A 23335-nucleotide genomic window follows, 5' to 3' on the forward strand; every position below is an offset into this window, starting at 1 on the left:
ATTTAATGACTAAGTGGGTAAAGGCAACTAAAAGAACAGATGAAACAGTGTGCTACATTTGGACAATGACATCACTTTACTGGAATGCAGCCTTTAAAACCAGGAAAAGACAAAACACACATTTAAGACATTATCAAGACTTGTATCAATATCAATATATTGCCCAGCCCTGCAATAGAGATGTGTCAGCAGAGAGACATGTTTCTGTGTGTTGTGAATCATTAAGCAGTATATCAGTTTGTTAACTGAGTCATCTCTATCTACCTATTTTGTCACATTGAACAACAGTGTTTAAACGGAAAACAATAGTCCTTACACACACAGGTGTAACAAATGAGATGTATGCTATGTGTGTTCCATGTAGCTTCTTCTGTCTCAGGTCCTGTTGTTGTCCACTGTCACACTGTGAATGGAACGGAGCCATCTTTAATGTTATTAGTAACACCTGTGCTCTTTCTACTGTGATGAGTCAACCTGTCTGCTTTGGAACAAACCAGATGCTAAAACAAGCTGAGGTGGCGTCTGAAACCACTCTCTCATTCACTCACTAATCCATTTTATAACAGACACTAATAGTTTAGCCTGTAGCACATTCTAAATTAGTACTACACTCATTACAATAATGTTGACTCATGACTGACAGGCATACTTGCCAACCTTTAGACCTCGGAAATCGGGAGCATTTAAAAATGCAAAATTGGGGGGGGGGGGGGGGGGGGGGGGTGCGCGGGTGCGCGGGTGCGCTAGTGGATCGCCGGAGCTGTTAGATTAACATTAACATGCTTATTGTAGTTGTAAGTGCACTGCCGTGCGGCCTGTAGCACCGTCCTTGATGGAGCATATGTGTGGACCGGACCTGCATTTTGATTCTGGTTCTGTTTTCTATGAATATCTGCCTCACCCTCTCAGACTTTGAGTTGCGCGCGCTACTAAAGAGACGTGTTACCATGGAAACCAAACAATGGTGTAACTGTATTAAAGTCCGAGTGGAAACAGTCTTGTGTAAATCTGATTTTGTCAGAAATCGGGAGAAATATGACCCCGGGAGGAAACCGGGAGAGGGCAATGAAATCGGGAGTCTCCCGCGAAAATCGGGAGGGTTGACAAGTATGATGACGGGTATTAATATGAAATGCAGTGACTAATATGGGATTGAAAATGTAGTAATTGGGTTGTTGGACGATACCCTTCAGAATTCAGACTGCTCATATTCTCCATACACTTTATAGCTGATAGGAAGTGATTATAAGACACAGGCAAAGTATTATCAATTACTGATCATAGAATATTACACAAGAAGCTATATTGCTCTTGAAATGTAAGATTACATATATTTTGTAAATGGTCTGCAAAGGTTTGAGCCCCAAAGTTGGTCTTCAAAGGCTTGAGTGTCTCTCCTTAAAGCATGGAAACATGTTACAGATGAAGCACAAAATACAAATATGAACCTGAAAAAGAGCGTAATAGCACCACTTAAATAAAACAAATGTTACAGCTCTCTTTACAACATTAAGTAGTTCCACCAATTAGAAATACAGAGACTTACATGTCTGGTGGGTAACCCTTTTGAAAATCTAACATAGTGTGTTATTATAAAACCGATTCCCATTACACACAGCTGTACTGACTGGTCCCTTTATCTGAGCTGACACATTGTAATAATAAGTCAAACATTGATTATTGTTTTCATGTGTTCATGTAACACCGTGCCCTTTGCAGCTAACACATAGCTCCCACTGTTCAGGAGTCATATGGTATGCACTCATTCTCAGCACAATGACTTTTAAGGGACATTAGCGTACACAGGCAGCTCTCTGTAGTCCTCTCTCCGCTGTCATCCAGGACTGCTTCACACACAGCAGTCAAAATACAGTGTGTGTGTGTGTGTGTGTGTGTGTGTGTGTGTGTGTGTGTGTGTGTGTGTGTGTGTGTGTGTGTGTGTGTGTGTGTGTGTGTGTGTGTGTGTGTGTGTGTGTGTGTGTGTGTGTGTGTGTGTGTGTGTGTGTGTGTGTGTGTGTGTGTGTGTGTGTGTGTGTGTGTGTGTGTGTGGAAACAGAGAATGAGCTCTTTCATTTGAGGGTTCAAGGTGGAAAAAGCTTGACTCCATAGATGATGTTTACTCTCCAGGAGTGAAAGATGGGGGGTCCGGGGGGTGAAAGGTCCCCCAGTCTGAGCGAGTGCTCCTGTAGACAGTGGGCGACTGTGTGTTAGCGCTCAGGCCGTTACAGACAAATAAACTTCTTGTTTTTGTCATGATGTAATAAATATCGTAACAGTAACAATATCTGGTAATGACATGTTTGACACGTTTGCTGGTACACATGAAGAAAGTTGTATTAAGCCTAAGGTGGATTCAGGTCAAGTGATTACCTAACTTCTTTAACCCTTCCCTCATCTCTGCTGTCGGCTAGCGTCTCGAGGCTACGTTAGCCACCATTAGCATAACAAATCAGAATCTCCTGTATTGCCGGTTGTGTCGGTTTCAGATTTTGAGAAAGAAGAAGCATGCGTTGAATTAAAAAGATGATAGAAATACAATGCTATCATTTGAGTATTCCTTTACTTTGTTTTTGAATTCTTTGGCAGCAGACTCTCAAATAGGGAAGTTATGAGCTCTATTGTTTGTGTTAGCTTGATCGCTCATCTTGGTTTGAGTCATAATTTCAAGATTTACGATAAAAGATTGACTATTATCAGAACAGAGATCAGTACAGAGAACTGTCTTGGGGGAAAAAAGATTGAATTAGGACTTTGTGTCTTTTATTAAAAGGTCTATTTTGAGGGATAGGGAAGAATGCTGCATAGCTGGATCGCAAACCATTGGCATGAGGTTACCATCAGGAACCAAGGTGTGCGAGTACAGAGGCTTTTTTGGCCTCCGAGACTTTGATTCTGGGCAGGCTAAATTCCTTTCCAAAAATATTCAGTATCGGCTTGTTGATGCACGTTCGTTTGCTTTCGTGTTTAAAAATCTGCAGCGAATGAACACTGAACGTACCTCAACAATAAACAGACCTGGGGGTGAGGGGAAAGCAGTTTTTTGTCACAAAATGTCAATCAGATGTTTCTTTCCTCATCAATTACTGACACACACACACACACACACACACACACACACACACACACACACACACACACACACACACACACACACACACACACACACACACACACACACACACACACACACACACACACACACATGGAAGCATTTAGGCAAAGCTGGAGGTTTACTGTGAGCTGCCAATCCATGCCAGTCGATTGGCCCCGGCCTATCAACTGTTTCCATGAAGCCAATGACCTCTACATGGGGACAAGGGGGAGAGTAGGGGGTAGTGGGAGGGAGGGTTAGGTTTCGGGGGGGTGCAGTTTGTTGGAGCAAAAGTGTATTTTGGCTCTGAGGGACGACATCAGATTAGAAAGGAGCGTGTTAGGACTCTGTGAATTTATATTTCTGTGTGCACCACGTAGAAGGGACGAGGCTCAGCTTGTTATTTAGGATACCTTATGTACAGAAAAACTAACAAATCAAACCAAAAATTAAACTCTCGCTGAGACACCAGATAGCCAGTCTTATGTCGGGATGAATCCAATGCAGGTAAGAAAATCATTTATGCAGTTTACTGTCTTTTGAATCATCCAAAAGCACCATGAACGGCTTTTACATGTACCTCCCGTCTTGCCCTGGTTAAAACACATGGACAATTCCACCTCCACCTGTCTATCATTGAATAACTTCACCCAGTGCCCAAAGCTGCCTTCAAAATAAAATATATACATCTACCTGAATTAACTAAAACAATTACATTTTAATGATGAATCGATTACTATATACAAAAACACTCGTATTATATATCAATTAGTATCTGCAAATGAGCTGCAATACCACGCCCTAACCTTTGATTCCCTAACCCTATTAAATACCAAGTGTATCTTTTATTTTGAAGGCAGCTTTAATCACTATTCACCAAGTTTCCAAAGCTGCCTTCAAAATAAAAGCCTTAACAACTCTCTCTCCTTGATACTAACAGATTATCAAATTACTATAAACTAAAACTGACTAAACGACTGTGTGTTATAAATGGATGAATAGCTCAAACACCGTGTTAAACATGCTTACAAGGCTTGGAAGTATTGTGCTCAGATTTGGGGGGTGGGGGTTGGGAGTGTTCAGCATCATTCAAAAAAAAAAAAAAGTTCAAACATTCTCCGCAGCGTTAGTATCAAAAATCAAATCACCTCAAGGAAAGGTCGTTGTGAAAAAACAAGAGACATGTCATTGATGCAAAAATGAGGAAACCCAGCGGGATCCAACTTTTTGATTTGTTTGGACTTCTCGCTAAACAACAAGGCACTGAAAGAGCCTGCCTGTGTTTTGCCTGTTGGCCATAATCTTATTTCAGCCGCTACGTAATGGTCGTTCAATTACATAATTGGCCCTTGTCTGCCGGCCATGAATGCACCGGCTGTCTTGCAGCGAATCGCACAAGGGGCCGCTTTATTTCAAGCTAAAGGTAGAGGAGACGGAGGAGGGAGGTTAAAAGAGAGAGTAATGGGAAAATGAAACAAGATGCAGAGACATGTAGAGGAATTGAGATGAAAAAAGGATGTGGTTGACACTAAGTAGAGTCGAAAACGTTTGAGAAAGCCTTTTTTTCACCTTCACCGCAGATGAGCCGCTCCCTCACGATGTCACTTCCCCGTGTGCGCACACTATCTGCAGTCTACCCTCTCCTCGCAGTGACGAGATCTCCGGGATATCTTTGCCCTTTGTGATGTTCAGACCACGGTTCCGCTGCCCTTTTACCTGCCTCAGCTCACATGCAGACACGCTGTCACACAAGGCCTTGTTATCTTGATACGTCTTATCTCCGTGAGTTGATAAGAGCCTTATCTTTAATCGCGCCTGGTGTTTGTAGAAGCATTTAAGATTCATGTGCTGTCTCTTAATCTGGTCAGGACTAGTCACCTCTTTTCGCACTTTCACTAAGTTGGGGGACTTGTATAGGACTTAAAAGATAATGATTATAATCAAAGGTTGAAATGTCTCAACTTTTAATCACTATTGGTCAAATACCCTCCATAACGCTAAGCTCCACCATTCCACTCTCACTGTTACACAGACCTTTTAGTTTTAGAGATTGTTGTTTAGTCTTTAGCCAAATCCACAATAACCCAGAACACTTCATTTGGGTTATTTCCTCTGATTTCTTCTCAGAAACCCCCCAAGACTCATTTTACAACTTCTTAGCACTCCCAGTGATGTGTTAACTGAACATCACGTGTAAATAAGTTGAGTGTACTTTTATAAGCCAGCATGTTTACTCGCTTGTAATTCGTTTTTTAGGTCACAAAATACTTGTAATCCCAACAAAATGTCAGATTATGGATTTATCATTTAAAGCAACCGAATGTGATGTTCACAAAACAAGTTAAGTCATGTTTTGTGTACATTTATAGGTTAAACATCCCAAAAACATGCTAAATACACTATTATTTATTAAACTCGTCGTTAAGCACACCCTTAAGGTTATATCATTCTGCATTTCAACACATATTTGTCACAAATACAAGTTAAGCCTTGTTCTTGAATCTTTTTATGTTTTTATTCATTTCCAGTCATGCGGAGGCACATGGCTCTGGCCTATCTTTTGCTTTATTTCACGGAGTTAACTTGTATATTATATACTTATATTACTCCTCAGGTCTCAGAATATACCAGCAGTACACACTACATGCACATGAGTGTTTTTGCACCTTTTCAAAAAGAATCTCCGTCCATACTCGTATGTGGCCATTCATGAGGCATGCGTACGCAGGTGTGAATAGTTGGTTACCTCCTGCTGTGTAGCGTTTCTAATTGTATGTATTTCGTGAAGGTTGCGATCTTTTTCTGGTTTTATTTTTGAACAATTCTTATGAATGTGAAGCTCTAAATGAACTTGCAAATACTAAAGAGGAAGAACAGCAAATAGCTCGCTTCCTGCTCATGTAGGCAGTGTACTGTCTTCAAAAGTACCCCTTTCTGCCCATTTGGAGTGCATTGCAAACCCGGAGTTTACAAACTAAAACCGTGTCAGTAGCGTTTAATAAGTCTCTGCCTATCTGGGGTTTGAACACAGAGTGGATGCTAGGTGTAAACAAAGCAACATGTATGCGTCTTGAAATCCTCTGATGATTGTGAGAACTGCTGCTGTGTTAGCAGGTCTGAGACAGCGAGGAAACGACGATGGCGGATGGAGGTAGATTCAGCAGTTTCTCTCTGGGCGGGGCTGGTTTCACTGATCCTAAATATGTCAGACAAATCCCCTTGTAACCTAAGACAGAGTTGATCATACACACTTTCAGATAGAATAAGTAGTAAAAGAGAGCATGGCCTCTAACTGAAACTAAAGGGTCTTTACACTCACCAGGAACACATATTATTCTTATTTAAGAACCATGACCTTTTTAAACAAAAGTGTATAAGTGTGGATGTGGCCTCACAGAAAACCCTCCCACCATTAACATGCAAACACATTCTGTGCTTGTACATTCAGGGCTATGTACACCTTCCAGTTCTATAAAAATAACTGTGACAACATGCATATTAACTATAAAACACACACACACACACACACACACACACACACACACACACACACACACACACACACACACACACACACACACACACACACACACACACACACACACACACACACACACACACACACACCCCCTAGAGATGCCTCGGTCTGTTTTCACCGAGGTGCTAGCTCTCTGTTAACTCTGCCAGCTGCAGCCAAAACCGTTTGGTCAAAGTTGTGTGTGTGTGTGTGTGTGTGTGTGTGTGTGTGTGTGTGTGTGTGTGTGTGTGTGTGTGTGTGTGTGTGTGTGTGTGTGTGTGTGTGTGTGTGTGTGTGTGTGTGTGTGTGTGTGTGTGTGTGTGTGTGTGTGTGTGTGTGTGTGTGTGTGTGTGTGTGTGTGTGTGTGTGTGTGTGTGTGTGTGTGTGTGTGTGTGTGTGTGTGTGTGTGTGAGCATTGCATTCTGGGAGCACATGCAAAGGTTGTGAGCTCTCAGGTGAAGGTCTGTGCTCAAACACAGACTCTGGATGCCTTTTATGCTTGTTACAATTTTCCAGACTTTCTCACGCTTATGTTTCCTACGCCTGTAATCTTTTTTCTTTCGTTCTTTCCACTGTAACTGCCTTGTTCTTCATTTCCTGCTGCAGTGTGTCCCCTCTTTTAATTTCTTCTCCACGCTCCTCCCTCCTCACTAGGCCCCTTGCTTCTTTTCCTCTCTGTTTAGTCTATCGGGTTCATATAGGCTAGTACTTACAGCCAGAGTCATGTCAACTCGTAGAAGTTAATCAAATCAAATCAAGTTTTATTTATATAGCACATTCTGAAAACGATTTTTGGTCAAGCCAAAGTGCTGTACATTTAATAATGACCTTACAATAAGGACACTATACAACAACACAGTTTGACCCTCACATCGTACAAGGAAAAACTTCCAGAGAAACCCCCACAGTTTAAAGGGGAACATGGGAGAAACCTCAGGGAGAGCAACAGAGGAGGGGTCCCTCTCCCAGGACGGGCAGACGTGCAATAGATGCCGTGTGTAAATCGAAGAGATAATACATTTTACAGCGTACAGTAGGTAGACCAAATGTTTAGAAATGCATGTGTCTATAATAAGAAGGTGAATCTACGAGGATGTCAACAGTCCTGTGGGAGCCATCAGGGAAGTGGTATGATGAGAGTCAGGCAGGACCGCAGAGACAGGCAATCCATGCAGCACAGGCCTTTTGAGTGAGTGATAATAGGTCAGGGTTAATCCGTAAGTGTGTAAGCTTGTGTTGAACATTTCTGTGAAAGATTCAAGAGGCTCTTTTATGCTTATTGGGATTTGTCCTTTCCTATAGTGTGTTACATAGGTTTTAGTGCATGTAATTGCTCTGCTGAGTTTACTCCCCTGCCTGAAATGCCTCCATTGGACTCCTTTGTTTACGTCTGTAGCATAGTGACAGAACTATGTAACACTGGAGCTTCTATTGGCTAGCGCTCCAACACATTGTACGTCAGAGACCATCAACTGCCGGCCCGCGGGCCAAATCTGGCACGACTGACATTCTCACCCGGCACGCGCTGTGACTTGACAGTATGAGCATGCTCCACTAACATGTCCCAGTAGAAACACTACTGATATGAACCTGAACATGAGCATAATAGAGTCATACAAGTATTACCAAACTTTTATGATTTTGAAGATCAAACATTTGTATTTATTCATTTGGTGGTGTTTTAGTGTTAAAGCCAACATACTAACTAATAACATGATGGTGTTTAAAATGTTTTCTTTCCTGTTCAAACTTTTTCTCATGTTCCTCATTCTCTTATCTCTGGGTCTAATTCATGCCGGGCTCTAACTTCCTCTTCTGGTTCCCGTGTGAATGTATGCACTTTAGTCTGTAATATTAACAGAAACACTTGTGGGCTTTTAACCCTTTCAACCTTTATCACTTTCTGCCTTTTCTACACTTCTCTCCGTCTGTCTCGCATTCTGTTTCCCTCTCTCCTTTTTAATCTGATAGGTCATACAAGAAAAGCCTCTGATAGCTTCCTGAGGAAATTACACCCACTTCCTGTCTGTGTACCTCCCCAAGTGCCACCTTCCCCCAGTCTTCTCCTCCTCCTCCTCCTCCTCCTCCTCGTGCTCGTAGGAATCTCCCCGGTGTGTGCTAATGAGGCTGTGGCGTGATGAGAGATCCAGATAAACAGCAGCACAAACACAGCGAGCTGCAGCCATTAGCTGCCGCTCTATTTCTGTACTCTGGCCTCATAGCAAGCAGAGGACAGGACGCAGCTCCTTGTGGCCGAGCGTAAGGAGAGAACAGCGACCTGTGTTTATACTTCTGCTGCCAGGTGCTTGTAGGAAGTGTGAATGAGTGACGCTCTCATTTCAGGAGATAGGTGCCCAGTGTTCCTCAGGGAAGCTTTTAAATAGCTCAATTAATCACACAATCTGGACTAGTGCAAAAATGATGGAGCTAAAGAGATGTTGATCATTTGAATGTGTTTTTTTGTCCAAATGGTGCAGCCATCATTTTGAATTGTACACCTTGCCGCTGCACTCAAAGTCCAATAAATTGTTCATTTATGCTCTATGTTGCTGTCTTTTTATAAACACATCTAATCTGCTTACAACTGACTAAGAAATCCTCCTACCTTTGACAATTGAGTCCAATATGAAGCCACTAGCAATGGATATAGGATCTTAGATGATGCTTGTACACTCGATGATATCATATCTTCCATACAGTGTTGATTGAAGGATTGTGTTGTTTTCAGTCTGGATAGATAAGGACAGGTGTGATGTGAATTCATTTCTCTTTGTCACAGTGTCTTAATGTATACTTCCACTCACATATATTTAGCTTAAAGGTGACCTATCATGCAAAATGCACTTTTGTACGTCTTTTATACTTGAATATGTGTCCCCGGTGTTCCAGGGAACTCACCAAGTGTCAGAAAACACAACCCTCTCTATTTTCCTCTATACCCAAATCTCTTAAAAAGGGGCTGCAACGGATCTGATACAGACTGATCCAGATTTGAACACTTCTATGACATCACAGAAGTGGCGCTACGGCTATTTAGACCCTCCAGAAAAACGCGATTCTGCGATCGCAGAATTGACCGCATAATCAGCAAAATGGCGCAGATTTTCAAAAGGCCGCATAATCCCCGCATTTTTCCACACAAAGTTGAGGAAAAAAAAGTTAACTCGTCTTGACGTGACGTCATCAGCTCGCGCATCACAGAATGTAAACAACACTGTATAGAGTGAACGTGTGGAGCTCACACGATAGAGAAAACACCAAGATGAAAAAATCTAATCCGTCTCATTTACCGACGAACATTTCTACTAAAGACCGGGCACAAAGTGGGGGGAAACTATTCTGCACCCCGTGCAACTGTGTGTTGGAGCATAAGAGAAAATCGACGGTGACGACCCACTTTGATTCATTCAAACATTCGAAAATGCTTTCTGCTGCTGCGGACAAGAAAGCCATTCAACCCACGTTCACCGAGGCATCAACCTCCAAAACCCTTTCGAGGGCTACAAGAAACGAAGTGAGTAGCCTACAAGACTGAAGCTGGTCAGATAACGAACGAGTAAATGAAAACAGAATGAGGCGGAGAAGTGTGTGTGTGTGGGGGGGGGGGGGGGGTGTGTGTGTGTGTGAGATTAAAATAGCCCAATTGCTTTTACAATAAATAAACATTGAATGTGTTTAATTGAAAAGTAAAGGGGTTTAACGTTAGTGGCAGGTTGTGTGTGAGAGAGAATAAATAAGACAGCCCAATATTTAAAAAAATGGTTATTCTTTTTTCCCGCATATTTAGCATATTTCGCAATTTCACCGCATAAAATCACATAAAAAGCCCGCATGTTTAATCGCATAATCAAGGATTTTAGCCCGCGTTTTTCTGGAGGGTCTAGCCATTGGGCCAACTCCACCAATCAGGAGGAGACAGCCACGGACATTGCCGTTGGAAAGCGCTGGAGACGCTGTAGTACATATGCCAGGCCTGTAGATGGTGCTGTTCTCACAGAATCAGCCCATGCAAAGACAGTTAAATTGAGCGAAATGAGGAATGGCTAAAATGCATGATCTGTTTGGTATTTTGAAAAATAAAAAGTATAAATATGCCATATATAGGTATGGTCCTACACTATATTATTCAAATATAGCATGATAGGTCCACTTTAAAGAGATAAGGTACGTTTATTTACATGTTTACATGGCATATTCAGACACAGAGGCGATTCAAAGTGCGTTACATCATCATTAACACGTAATAAGAAGACAATAAATACACATAATGGAATAACAGATAAATAAAAACCTTGCAATGGAAGAGATACAGAATAAGTTAAAACTCCAGCGTGAGAATCACAGTTCCACCACCATCTCTGGGTGAAGTCTGTTTGACCTCTAACCACACCCAGCGCCACCCATGGGTGCGGCTGTGTGTGGGTTAGAAGTGGGCTCTAGGTTGGAGACATCTTGCGTCCATTAGTTTGTCATGAACAGATTCTGGACTTTTCTATGAGTTTAAGCGCATACATATAATCTTTCACTGCATAATTTAACTTGTATGTGGGAAAAAGCACATCAGATTATACAAAGCAGAGTGTTTTTCATATATATCTAAATAACATAGGCAGGGTTTATCTTACTCTTCAACAAAGTGTGCAGCATATTGGCTTTCCTTCAACTTTCACTCACTCGTTTATAATCCACCTGTAGCTGAAGAATGTGTTTATAATATATATACGTAATAATGTACACTTTGCTACATCCAGTGGAGAGTTCATCTCTGACCATGTGATCATTTTAACAGCATAATTGTGAGGAAAACACACTTGGCATTGTTTTTTCAAGTCACTGTACTATGCTTTTGAACAAGCCTTGGTGTTCATACTTCTCTTTAATGATTTGTCTGTTTTAAAATACCACTTCTTCATTTTAAAGATTATTATTTTGAGGCTTTTTTGAATAGCACAGCTGGAGCAAAGCGCCACGGGTTGATGTTTTTACCCCGGGCCGCTGAGGTAAGGAGTTTTAGGACCAGGTGATCTCACATACCTCTGTTAATGATATCTTCAACTGTGGGGTTAAACATCTGGACAGTCTCTTCACTGAAGATACAAAAAAAACAAAGCTGGTGCCATAACAATTTAGATCGCTTCTGGCAAAACCACTTTCTGATGAACTTTGTCCTTTAGTTGTTTCTGGAAAACATGATGCCGGCACGCTGTGGCTCATAACACTTAGTGGTGTAAATGCATGTTTAAGCTGTGTATCATTTGACCTGCTCCACTGAACGTTTCACCCTCTGACAGCCGCCGTCATGTAATTAAAGGAGTTTGATTGACAGGTGTGACCCCCCCTCGTGATTGCAGTATGGACCATGAAGATGCCCACTTCTGGGTGAGGCCACATCTCGACCACTCTTCTCGGCATGAGGGGGTTCAAACTAAAAACTTCTAATTGATTTCAGAGGTTTCACAATGGCTGTGGGTTTTGCGTAAGAGCTGATGTAACAGTGACTCAGTGACTGTTAGGCTGCAGGGTATAACTTGATAGCAACCTGGTGGAATTATGACATGCTGAACTGTGCCGCTACACATTCAAGAAACAGGTGCTGGATTTCTCCTCAGCTTATGTACAGTGTTAGAGCTCAGCCTGGTCAGAGATGGTCAGGAATGCAAAGACCAGTTGGCATAAAACAGACACACACACACACACACACACACACACACACACACACACACACACACACACACACACAGGCAGCTCCCCACAATCACATAGGAATGAGCCCCCTCCTACATACGTGCTCAGTCTTAACACACACACACACACACAAAGGCACGTACGCTTGATGGCTATCATTGGATTGATGCCACCTGACACTTAGTTAGTACTGGAATGTGATGGGAGGGGAGGGGGGCAGCTGCCGAATCTCCGGAGCACCGGCGCTGATCTGGGCACCTCTGGGACGCTCTGTTCAAATGCTCCACACTCGTCGTGGTCTTTTTTATTTCTGAATCGGCCGTGTTTGTAGGACTCTGACGGTTGGGAGATGAAAGAGTGGTGCAGGAATGAGTCCTTAAACCCAAAAAGGGTTAGCACTTCCGTTTAGCGGCCTGGAATTAGGTCTTTGGTTAACACAATACAAAGAGATTTATTTATATATATATATATATATTTATATATATCGTAAATACCCCATTCGTAAATGTCTGAGGCTTTTATGTGTCATAAAAACCAACTCCACCAAGTCTGAAGCTGGTTTGGAGCTTATGAAGTGGTGCAGGAATGAGTCCCTAAACCCTGAACTGAGTCAGCATTTTCCGATTGATCGTGATTTTACTTAGATGTCGGAAATAAGGTCTGTGGTTAACACAATATTTAGAGATGTTATTGTTTTACCTCAGTATATACCCCATTTTTAAATATCCCAAACATCTATGCGTCCTAAAGACGGATGTTTCAAACAGACGGTGGTGACTGATATCATGTGACCGTTATGTAGTCCGCTTAAAGCCTAACGTTAGCCTTACGTATTTCGATTGCCATTTAGCTTCAAAAAAGTCATAAAGGTGGTGTGAATACGTGGAGATTATCCTGCTAAACAAAACTCTATAGTGTCATAAACGTGTGTTTGACACAGATCTTATTTTCTGTAATATCCCAAAAAACAGTGGGCAAATCCCTCGGCTTTTTGTCGAGGGACCCCTTGGGATGTTATCTTCCGGGTCAGCCTATGAAAATGTGTCCTCAGTGCACCACTCTATGCCAGCTCCCATGATATAGTCGAGGTGATGGGAAGAGGGTCTGGTTACGGTTGGAGCTCACAGACTGTCTCCATCTGTTGTCTGAACTGTGCCATATGCTGGAATGTACCACTTGGCTCCGGTGTCTCTGTAGAGGAGGCTCCCACTGCTGCCCCTCTTTCCTCTCCTGCTCTTTAAACGCAGAGCAGGGTTGACCTTCCCTACTTCCCTCGGAGTAACCGCAATTAGCTTCCCCCTGACTACTTCAATTTGTCTGTCAGAGCAGAACCGCATATTACAGTAGCTCTGATAACAAAAGAGACGTAACGATAACAAGGGATTGGCTTCCGCATCTCCTGTAATGAGGATGAAAGCATGATTTCATTTGTGCAACACAGAAGGAATATTTCAGCTTTTCCCTTTTGTTGTACAAGCTTCTTCATTTTACAATACCCAACAAGGAATTAAAAGCATAAGCTGTCAGGTTACTCACTTTTAAAGCTGCAATGATAAGTCAATTGAAAAAAGTATGTTCAATAAATCAATTTAGGAATTTTTCAAGCAAATATTGCCCCATACTTTTTGGCTCCAAGTATGGAAATGAGAGAATTTCTTTGTTGTTTATTGAATAATTTTGGGGTTTTAGAAGCTTGGTCAGACGACACATGATATTTCAAAGAGAACAAACCAATACATCGAAAAAATAATCTGCTAAATCGAACGTTTTCACTTCACATCACACTGACATTTCAACAATTATTTTGGACATTTGGTGACCAAATAATCTACCTGAATAAATTATTTTTCAGAAAATAATTAATGCATATTCCAAACAATACGAGGCAATGATTATTTGGTCAACCGAGACATTTTTTATCTGGCTTATTTTAAGTTTACATTAACGGCCCGTCCACACAGCAGCGTGCGTTGAAAGCTTCACCATTCACTTTGAATGGGGTGGCGTCACTTTTCGCCAATCAAATCATATGCCAGTACAAGCTCTAGCCAATCAAACCGCTGCTTGTGTGTCAGGGGCGGGAGATTCATGTGATTGGTTGTTGGTCGAGTTTCAGACACGCCCGCCGGCAAGCTTCAACGCACGCCGCTGTGTGGACGGGCCGTTAGGCAAACATGCCATACTTTGCTATCAGAAAAATATTCAATAGGTGATTGGTTAAGGAAAATATTTCAACCCTAATGTGAATGGAATGATATACTGTAGCTTAGCCAATCACCACCGAGCAACCCACAATTTGATCTCTGTATGAACACAAACATTGAAGTCGTTTAGAGTCGCGCAGACTAACTTTTTTAATACTTTTTAGATTTTAGACTTCAGATTAACTATGTGCAGCAAACTAAGGGTTTATAAGTGACCGACATTATACAGCATTTCCTCTTCCTCCTTCGAGTTAAAAAAAACCTGTCTGTAAAACAAGTTAATAATCATATGAAGTGAGAGCATGTCATCTTTCCACCAGGAAGCTTAGTTTTTTATAGCTGTTGTTGTCATGGGGACATAACTTTGTGTTGGTAAGGTGGTGTTGGCGGTGTGTGTGTGTGTGTGTGTGTGTGTGTGTGTGTGTGTGTGTGTGTGTGTGTGTGTGTGTGTGTGTGTGTGTGTGTGTGTGTGTGTGTGTGTGTGTGTGTGTGTGTGTGTGTGTGTGTGTGTGTGTGTGTGTGTGTGTGTGTGTGTGTGTGTGTGTGTGTAAAAGGGGAGGTGTGTCCCTGTGTGAGTATGTGTCTGAGTGTCATGCTGATGTGTGTCCATGGCCCTGACTCTGTTTGGCTAACCCCTCCCACGCATGGTGCTCCAACAGCGGCCTTTCTCCACCGCAGCCCACTGCCTACGACCATGAATGAACGCATTCTCTCCGTCTGTCTATCTCTGTTTCACATGTTCTCTCTTTTACTAACCACTCTCTCTCTCTCTTTGTCTCTTTACCAGAACTCACCTTGACCTCACAGCGCCACTGTACACAAACGCTGTATTCAGTCGAAACAAGCACAAACTTTCATTTCCTTCATTACCTCGAACCACCAAGTGAATTCTCACTTCTTACTCAGTATCACTTTAACAAACCCTGCATAACCACACATTCACATGTATAACTACTTAGAGATGCTCTGTGACCGCTATAAAACCAACAGTTTATTTTCTCAAACATAGTTTTTAATCAAATCTATCAACATATCACAAACCGGCATGAATTCTGCATATGCAATGAAACACATTTCAGTCTTTTTACATTACTATTTGTTGGAATCAAACTAGGGCTGCTCGATTATGGCAACTATCATAATCTCGATTATTTGGGTCAACAATTAATATCACGATTATTAAAAAGGATTATCCTGAAAAAATAAAATGTGAACAGGTTTGATTGGCTAGCAGTTGTACTGGCAGATTTTCATAAACAGGATTTGATTGGCTGACGCTTCCGTCGAAGCTTCAAAAGTTGAACATGGTTCAATTTTTGACGCGAGCAACGCGTAGCTACGCTCCCCACAATGCAGTTCGGCGAAGCGTGACGTCACCCCATTCAAAGTGAATGGGCAGAAGCGTTGAAGCTTCAACGCACGCCGCTGTGTGGACGGGCCTACTTCACTCGCGTTTATGTCCATATCAGATCCAGCTCTCCTGATCGGCCTTTTTAGAGAGCACCGATCAAACTATTAGTGAATATCGGCCGATAATGACCCGGCGGGACTCCCCCCCCCCCGTTGACAGTTCACTGTCTAGCACTGGCTTCGTAGTGCACTGATCGATTAGGCTAAGCTAACCTGTAGCTGCTCCCTCCACACTCACAACAACTTCATACAGACATAAATAAAGCAGCTGTATTCGCCATACAGGAAACACACATTTAAAACGGTTTTTTCCTGCCGTTTTTGTGTACACACAAGCATTCATCAATGGTTCGGAAAGTGGCGCTGTACCTTAATAAAGGCTTGTATTTGCGTGCATTTCCTTTTCGGAAAGTGGCAATGTACTGAGAGTTGGGGTGTCCTGAGATTAGCGCCTGCAGGCAGGCTCCATGGACCTGTCAGCTCCGGACTGCGCAAAATGCGTACATGAAGCGCTACGTCATGAACGCAAGAAATCTACCCACGTGGGGGCGCGCTCATGTGATTGGCTTAGAATTGAGGAGACATCTGATTGGCTATAGATAGAAAAAATTACAAGTACGAATCGGCTGACCGTCAGGGCAGTCTCAAAAAACCCACACACGAATGCACAGCGATCCATGCACAGAAAGCGGTTTGTGTTTGCAGGTTCAGAGGTTTAAAACGGAAAACAAATTATGTGTGGATCAAAAATACACATTTAAAAATGTGTTCTGTGTTTTGATTTTATTTACATGTATATGAAACGGAACACATTTGTGTGTGCATCGAAAAACACAAGTGTGGATCCGGAAATACAAGTGTGAATCCTTTTGCGCATCATGAAATACAAGTGTGAATCCTTCTGTGTGCATGTGTGTATTTTGAGACTGTTCTGAGCCCATATAAATCAAACACAGAACACATATTGTACTTACGTCTTTTAGAGATACTGAGTGATGAATTATGCTTTTATTCAAGCATATATTATTTCATGTCATAATATTTATACCTATAAACAAATAAAAGGGTTTTAGAAAATCAACTCAAACCACCCTATACTAGACACCCATTGTATAGTAATGTCAAAGGGATAGCTGTTATTATTATTATTTTGTCACTTTCATGCAACAATGCTACTAATAAGCTCTTCTGATTATATATAGGATATATATTAAAGGCTGACCGTTTTTTATTGTTCTAGTGTATGTAAATAATGCAAATAATGCACTCTATTCATAAACACTATTGGAGCTTTACAATGTAAAACCAAAACAGACAACCAGGCGCTTTAAACAGGGTGCCTAATAATAAAAGTACATACTAAAAAAGAAGTAAATAACCTATAAAACAGGGTATTATATATAAACAAGGGAACACAGACTCTTCTCAGGTGGGTTATTCCAGATTAGTATTGGGTCTTTAACCTTGATTCTGATATACAGCGACTGCTGGAGGATCTCTGGTTACATGAAGGTTATTATGGTCCTATCGCTCAACACTGATGACCTCCAGGTACTCTCACTCGATACCATCACGCATACAGTATGGAAATGAAACCTGGATGTGTACAGCTATGGAATATTCATAACTCTGAATCTATATAATAGAAAACCCCAAAGTGTTCCGAACTTAAAGTTTCTCAAGGCTTCCCCCCCCGCCCCCCGCCACCCCAACCGGGACTATTGGACTAACTTTTTCCTCTCATTACTTTTAACTCACTCTCACACCTCTTTAGCTCTCACTTTCTCTCTGCCCTCTGTACTCACTCAGCAGTGGACAATGGTAAATGTTGTACAGTGTATCCGTGGCTCTTTGATGTGTGTGTGTGTGTGTGTGTTTGTGTTTGGGTGTTCCCTGGTAGCGGCGCTGGGTCTGCGGCCTTCGGAGAACTCAATACAAGAGCTTTGTGTTGTTTGTGTGTTCTAGATGTGTGTAGGGGGGAAGTGGTGTAGGGTGTAAAAGGTGGGGGGAAGTCGGTCACCCGTTCCAATGTATTTTGCTTCCAATTCATGGATTTCAAAAGCAAGCACAACCTCTCATTTTTTTCAGATGTGTTCCTTTTTTTTTGACAGGGAGGGAACACGTCATGGCAGCTAGTGGAGCGTTTGAACACAACTCTAGTCAGAAAAGTAATTTCCAGAGGCAGAAACTGGCCAAACTTGATGGAAAACTCAACTTGTTATGCTATTTGCAATGAATGTTACACACTGAATTATTCCCCCTTGATTTGAACACTTAAAAGTAATGTTAAAGTGTGAATGTGGGTCACAGGACTTGAAAGAACATTCACCATCTAACAAAAAATCTCTTAAAAACTGTTTTTAATAGTTTTTTGTTGTCATTATCAGTGACTCTTTTCCAGCAGCCACATGATTCCTTACAGGAGAGGTTAGCTGTACCTGTAGCTGCTGCTTGACCTTACTTCGCTCATATAAAAGGCATCCTACTCGTAGACATATCAGCCTGTATGTCTGCCTCTCCGTCGAGGAAGGCGTGATCGGATGCTGGGAAGTTTTCCTGCTTTCCGCTTGATGTGATTTCTCACTGGGAAAGTCCACTGTGTCCAAACCTTAATCTTTCTTTATGTCTGGCTCGGCTCAGCGGGGGCTCAGGACGTCAAAGAGGAAGCCTACCGGTTCAAAGTATGGCCCATAATGGTAGCTAATTGTCTTGTTTTCTTCCCCTCTTCTCTCCCTCTCTCCCTCCCTCCCTCTTTCTGCATAGCAGGGCGAGTTTGGGGCTCAGTGCTCTAACCCAGCCATGAGCATCATCGGGGCTGAGGATGAGGACTTCGAGAATGATCTGAATGATGTGAGTACAAAAAGAAGTTGCTTGAGACTGAGACGAGCTGAGAGTCATTATGTCATAATCTGCCGTCATTCTGAAGGATGTTGCTGATCATTCAAACACGTATTACACGAGTAAAAGAAAAGAGATGTGAGGTCTGGCGCAGATTACACAAGTCTGGCTGATTCCCCCAGATAGCGGCAGGCAGAAACAAACAGTTTTATAATGCGTAAGTATATAAACATGTCAATTTGTTCAGATCCATAAACATATGTTTCAACCTCTCTGCAAGAATAAATAAACCCTCTAACACAAAGCTGATACAAACATTGAAAACAGAGAAATGCAGCTTTCTTTCATTTACCCCAGTACCATTTAGATGTTCTTTTAGGTTGAACTTTTGTGAGGAAGTGCTGCTCTGTCTCTTTATCAGTTCCTGCACACAGTTAGTCGCTCTGTTGTGCCGCCATGTTTTTCTTATCTCTGCCTGTTACTAAGGCCAGGCACTCAGTGTGTACTTTGTTAACATGTTCCTGTGTTCAACATGCGTCATTGTCCTGAGGTGGCTCGCCACAGTGCCTTACAACGGACAGAGAACGATACATATGACTTTGCATTTAAGGTTTTGTGTTGCAATACAACTTTTTTTCTTTTATACATTGTTTGACTCTGGGGGGGGGTCTCGGACCGATCTGTTTCTGTGTCTCAGGTGACGGAGGACCAGTGCACACACTTCAACAACATCGATCTGTTGAAGTCACGGCCGACCCACCTGCTGGTCTTCATGCAACATGTCATCCTACAGTTTGAACCCGCTCCCCTGGTGAGGACTACGACACCCACAATGCAACACCGTCACTACACAGAATGTGCTTTTGAACATGTGGTATTTTGCAAATAGACACATTTCTTCTTATTACTACTGCACAACAACCTGTGTCTTATTTTTGTTGATTCCGTCATGATACACTTTTGTTTACTGAGTGGTATAAACCGAGATGTCTGGCAGCTCCACTGGTAAACAAAGTCCTTTGGGGTAAACACAACAAGCAGACGGCTTCTAAAGAAGTCTTAGTTTAGCCATAAAACTAAAGTATATACCAAACCGGTTAATGCTACACTGCAGGTCTGTGTAACGGCAACGTTTGTCTGCAGCTGGCCAAGTTTTTTTTTTTTTTTATTGAGTTTTTACTAAAGGGTGGATTTGAAATGGCTATATAGACAATAGTACACATTTTCTCTCATTGACTCCCCCCCCCCCCCCTTCACCTAATGGAGCTCCACGTAGAGAGTAGAAAATGTCCAAACTTAAGAAGTGCATTGTTTAAAGCAGACAGTTATTAGTGTCTAATGACTTATTGAGATGAAGGTATGTGCATGGATGGCTGACAGTGACTTTTATTTTACGAGTCATTAAGATTATGATTAAATCACCCAATTAGTGTCTGTGTTTTGATGAACAGCACATGCTCATTTTATGTCAGCAGCTTGACTCTAGGGTCAGGTGAAATACATTTGTATATATCATATGTGTTAAAACATACCGTATGAGATGTCAAATCAAATACTGGGTTGATTGTGCATGTGAAGCAGAACCGTTGGAGTGCGTTATCACAGCATACGGGATATGATTTATTTTTTTAAATGTCTGCTCACTGCTCTTCTCTCCCCTGTCTCCTCTCAGCTGTGTTACCTCCATGCTGACCTCTTCAAAACCCTCAGTGCCAAAGAAACCAAGAAGCAGTTTGTGGAGTTCTACAACACCTTCTTGGACAAAGGGGCAGTAAGTAGCACTGAGTTAAAGAGACCCTATAATGCTCATGTTCAGGTTCATATGTGTATCTAGTGTCTCGTCTACTGTGACATGTCTCCATGCTTTAATGTTCAAAAAGCTCTCTATTCTTCTCATACTGCCTCTGCTGCAGCACCTCTTTTCACCCTCCGTCTGAAACCAGAGCCCAGTCTGCTCTGATTGGTTAGCTGGCCGGCTCTGTTGTGATTGGTCCCCTTCTCAAATCACAGCGTGTTGGAGCGCTGGCCATTTGAAGTGCGAGTGTTACATGTGTGGGGGAGAGGAACCCCCTCTGACAATATGCATTGATCAGTTTTTCTGTAAGGAAGCACAGTTCGTCTGATGACCTTGAGACGAGGTCTGACTCCAGTTTCCTAAAGTGCGTTTGGACGTTCAGCCCCTGCGTTTTTTTTTAGTTTGAGCGTCCCTTGTGGGGTTTGGGGGGTCAAGGAAGTCACGGCTCTTGTTTAGGAGTTTAAGTGCAACTTATTGAGATCTGCCAAAACTAGTTTGGAATAGGATCATTGCAGTATTCATTTCTCATGGTGAGCTGAAACATGTTAGCTTACATTTGAGCAGCACTAATGTATGTTAAAATAACAACAGAATAAGAAATGACTTGTGAGTTTGTTCTGAAATTCAAAGTCAACTTTATTGTCAATCTTTCAGTTTGTGTGTACAGACAGAGAGATCGGAATACCCTTTCCCACAATCCTAAATACAAATATATATACAAATATGTATACAAATATGTATATACCGATGTAAATAAACTCATGTTTGCATCATGGTTTGAAACGCCTCCATCATAGTCCTGTACCGGCAGACTTAAATCTTCTTTTTGTTTTCCTGGTTCTCAGCTTAAAAGATTTGTGTGGGTTAATGGCCAAGTCTTTCTCTTTCAGTGTTTGGTGCGTATTATATCAAAATCTACTCCGATAAACACAGCAACACAGATATTAGACTTTTTTCTCATTGTGTTGTATCGATGGGAAATGGTAAATGGACTGTACTTATATAGCGCTTTATCCAGTCTTTAAGACCCCTCAAAGCGCTTTACATACTACATGTCATTCACCCATTCACACCCATTCATACAGAGCAGTGTACCTTACTCTAGGACCTAACATTCACACACCGTTGGCCATGCCATCGGGAGCAACTCAGGGTTAAGTATCTTGCCCAAGGATACATCGACATGTTGACTGCATGGGCTGGGATCGAACCCACAACCTTCTGGTTGAAAGACGACCGCACTCCCTCACAGCCACAGTTGCCATGGGAATCTGAAATACCACACAGCTGTAGTCTATACGTTAAACTCAGGAGAGACATTGTGTGCTCATGAGCGCACGGCTGTATCTTTCCTCTCATCTCCATTTCTGTGTCACTTTCCATTACTTCTCCCTGCACAACTGGCCTCTGTCACTTCTCTGTTATATTTCCTGCTGTGCACATGTCTGTCAACCCAGCTGGTTTGTGCTGCTCTCACTCCCTTTCTGTTTGTATTTCACCCTAACCCCTCAGCTTCCTGTCAGGATCGTGGGAAAGCCCCTTTTATTGTGATCCTTCATCTTTTTTAAACCCATTGAGTTAAACTTGACCCGTTTGGTTATTTGCATGTCAGTGACACAGCTCAGTCTCTCATATGTGGACGGTTGTTTCCCTGTAGTTGTTGGTTTATTTCTGGTGTTTAAATGCCCCCTTGTGGTGATGTTTAGCTACTGCACACATCAGAATATACTACACAGCATTGCTTTGGGCCACACATAACAAAGAACCCATTATCCATGTACATTCCTGCACTCGTGCCACTTGTTAGGTATTCCTAGTTTTGTAAACTGAATTTGGTACAAAGAGGTTTTAATTCAACTTCATGGTTCTTTCAGAGGCTTTAATATGTGTCCCTGTTCACCTGTATTGCATTATACAGGTTTTTTTTAATTTAGCCAACCTTTTATTGATTTGAATGGGATAGACAAAATAACACGACAACTGAACATTATAACCTCTTTTGCAGGATGGCTGTATTAGATTGCATACATGTTATCTAGGTGTACCTAATAAACTAAGGAAGAATCACATTGTACAAAATATTCAGTCTTCTTATAAATATTTTATATATAATCTCATATTTACCGTATAATATAAACTAATGATTCACGTCCGTGCACCTGTTTTGTTTTTCCCTCCACGATATAGATTCTCCGAGTGGCACTTCCACTAAATGTAGCCCATGAATTGGGTAAGTTATTTTCTTCAAGATTCAAGGCTTTTATTTTCACGTGTGTAAAGCTACAGTGTAGATATGTCAATGAACATTTTAGGCCACAAAATGTCTCCAACAAAATAAATAAGTAAATACAAATACAATATAAATAGTGCAAGAAGAGTCTATACACAAGTAATTGGAATATGATATATGAATTTCTATGCACACACACACCTCAGCCCCCGATACACACACCTCATATTCAATCCTCCTTCTCCCTAAGAACGGACCCGTGCAGATCTGCTCCACGAGGACACCCAGAGGCGTTACGTTCAGGAGGTTCAGAGCCTGCAGGCGGCTGAAGTGGCCAAGCAGCTGGAAGATTTCAGGTGAGAAGAATCCTCATCCCAAACTCCAATAACTAGTCGGCTGTAATCTTATAACTATTGCATCACCCTCTACACACAGTACAGTATGTCTGTACCTAAAGCCTCACCATTGCTTCCAATTTAAACAAAAACGCTACAGCTGGTTTCTTACCTATTTCAAAACCATGTTATCACATTACGCCTGTAGGAGGCACACATGTCAGATGGAT

General features: G+C 41.9%; 1 protein-coding gene across 7 annotated transcripts in view; it reads left to right on the forward strand.

The window, feature by feature from the left end:
• The window catches only part of arhgef1 (Rho guanine nucleotide exchange factor (GEF) 1), a 55081-nt gene that overhangs the window by 2549 nt on the left and 29197 nt on the right, over positions 1 to 23335 (forward strand). For 4 of the 7 annotated variants that reach the window (XM_079691250.1, XM_079691252.1, XM_079691256.1 and 1 more), the window contains exons 1-6: positions 11946 to 11987; positions 18674 to 18757; positions 19443 to 19556; positions 20418 to 20516; positions 22728 to 22770; positions 23021 to 23126. In XM_079691250.1, coding sequence (XP_079547376.1) covers positions 11961 to 11987; positions 18674 to 18757; positions 19443 to 19556; positions 20418 to 20516; positions 22728 to 22770; positions 23021 to 23126 — 473 coding nt within the window. In that variant the 5' untranslated portion in view covers positions 11946 to 11960. Of the gene's footprint in view, positions 1 to 3568; positions 3599 to 11945; positions 11988 to 18670; positions 18758 to 19442; positions 19557 to 20417; positions 20517 to 22727; positions 22771 to 23020; positions 23127 to 23335 lie in introns of those variants that run through there. The other 3 variants (XM_079691251.1, XM_079691255.1, XM_079691254.1) reach the window with 3 other exon arrangements.

Source organism: Notothenia rossii (assembly GCF_949606895.1).
Source record: "Notothenia rossii genome assembly, chromosome: 7".
In the NCBI taxonomy this organism is placed as follows: domain Eukaryota; kingdom Metazoa; phylum Chordata; class Actinopteri; order Perciformes; family Nototheniidae; genus Notothenia; species Notothenia rossii.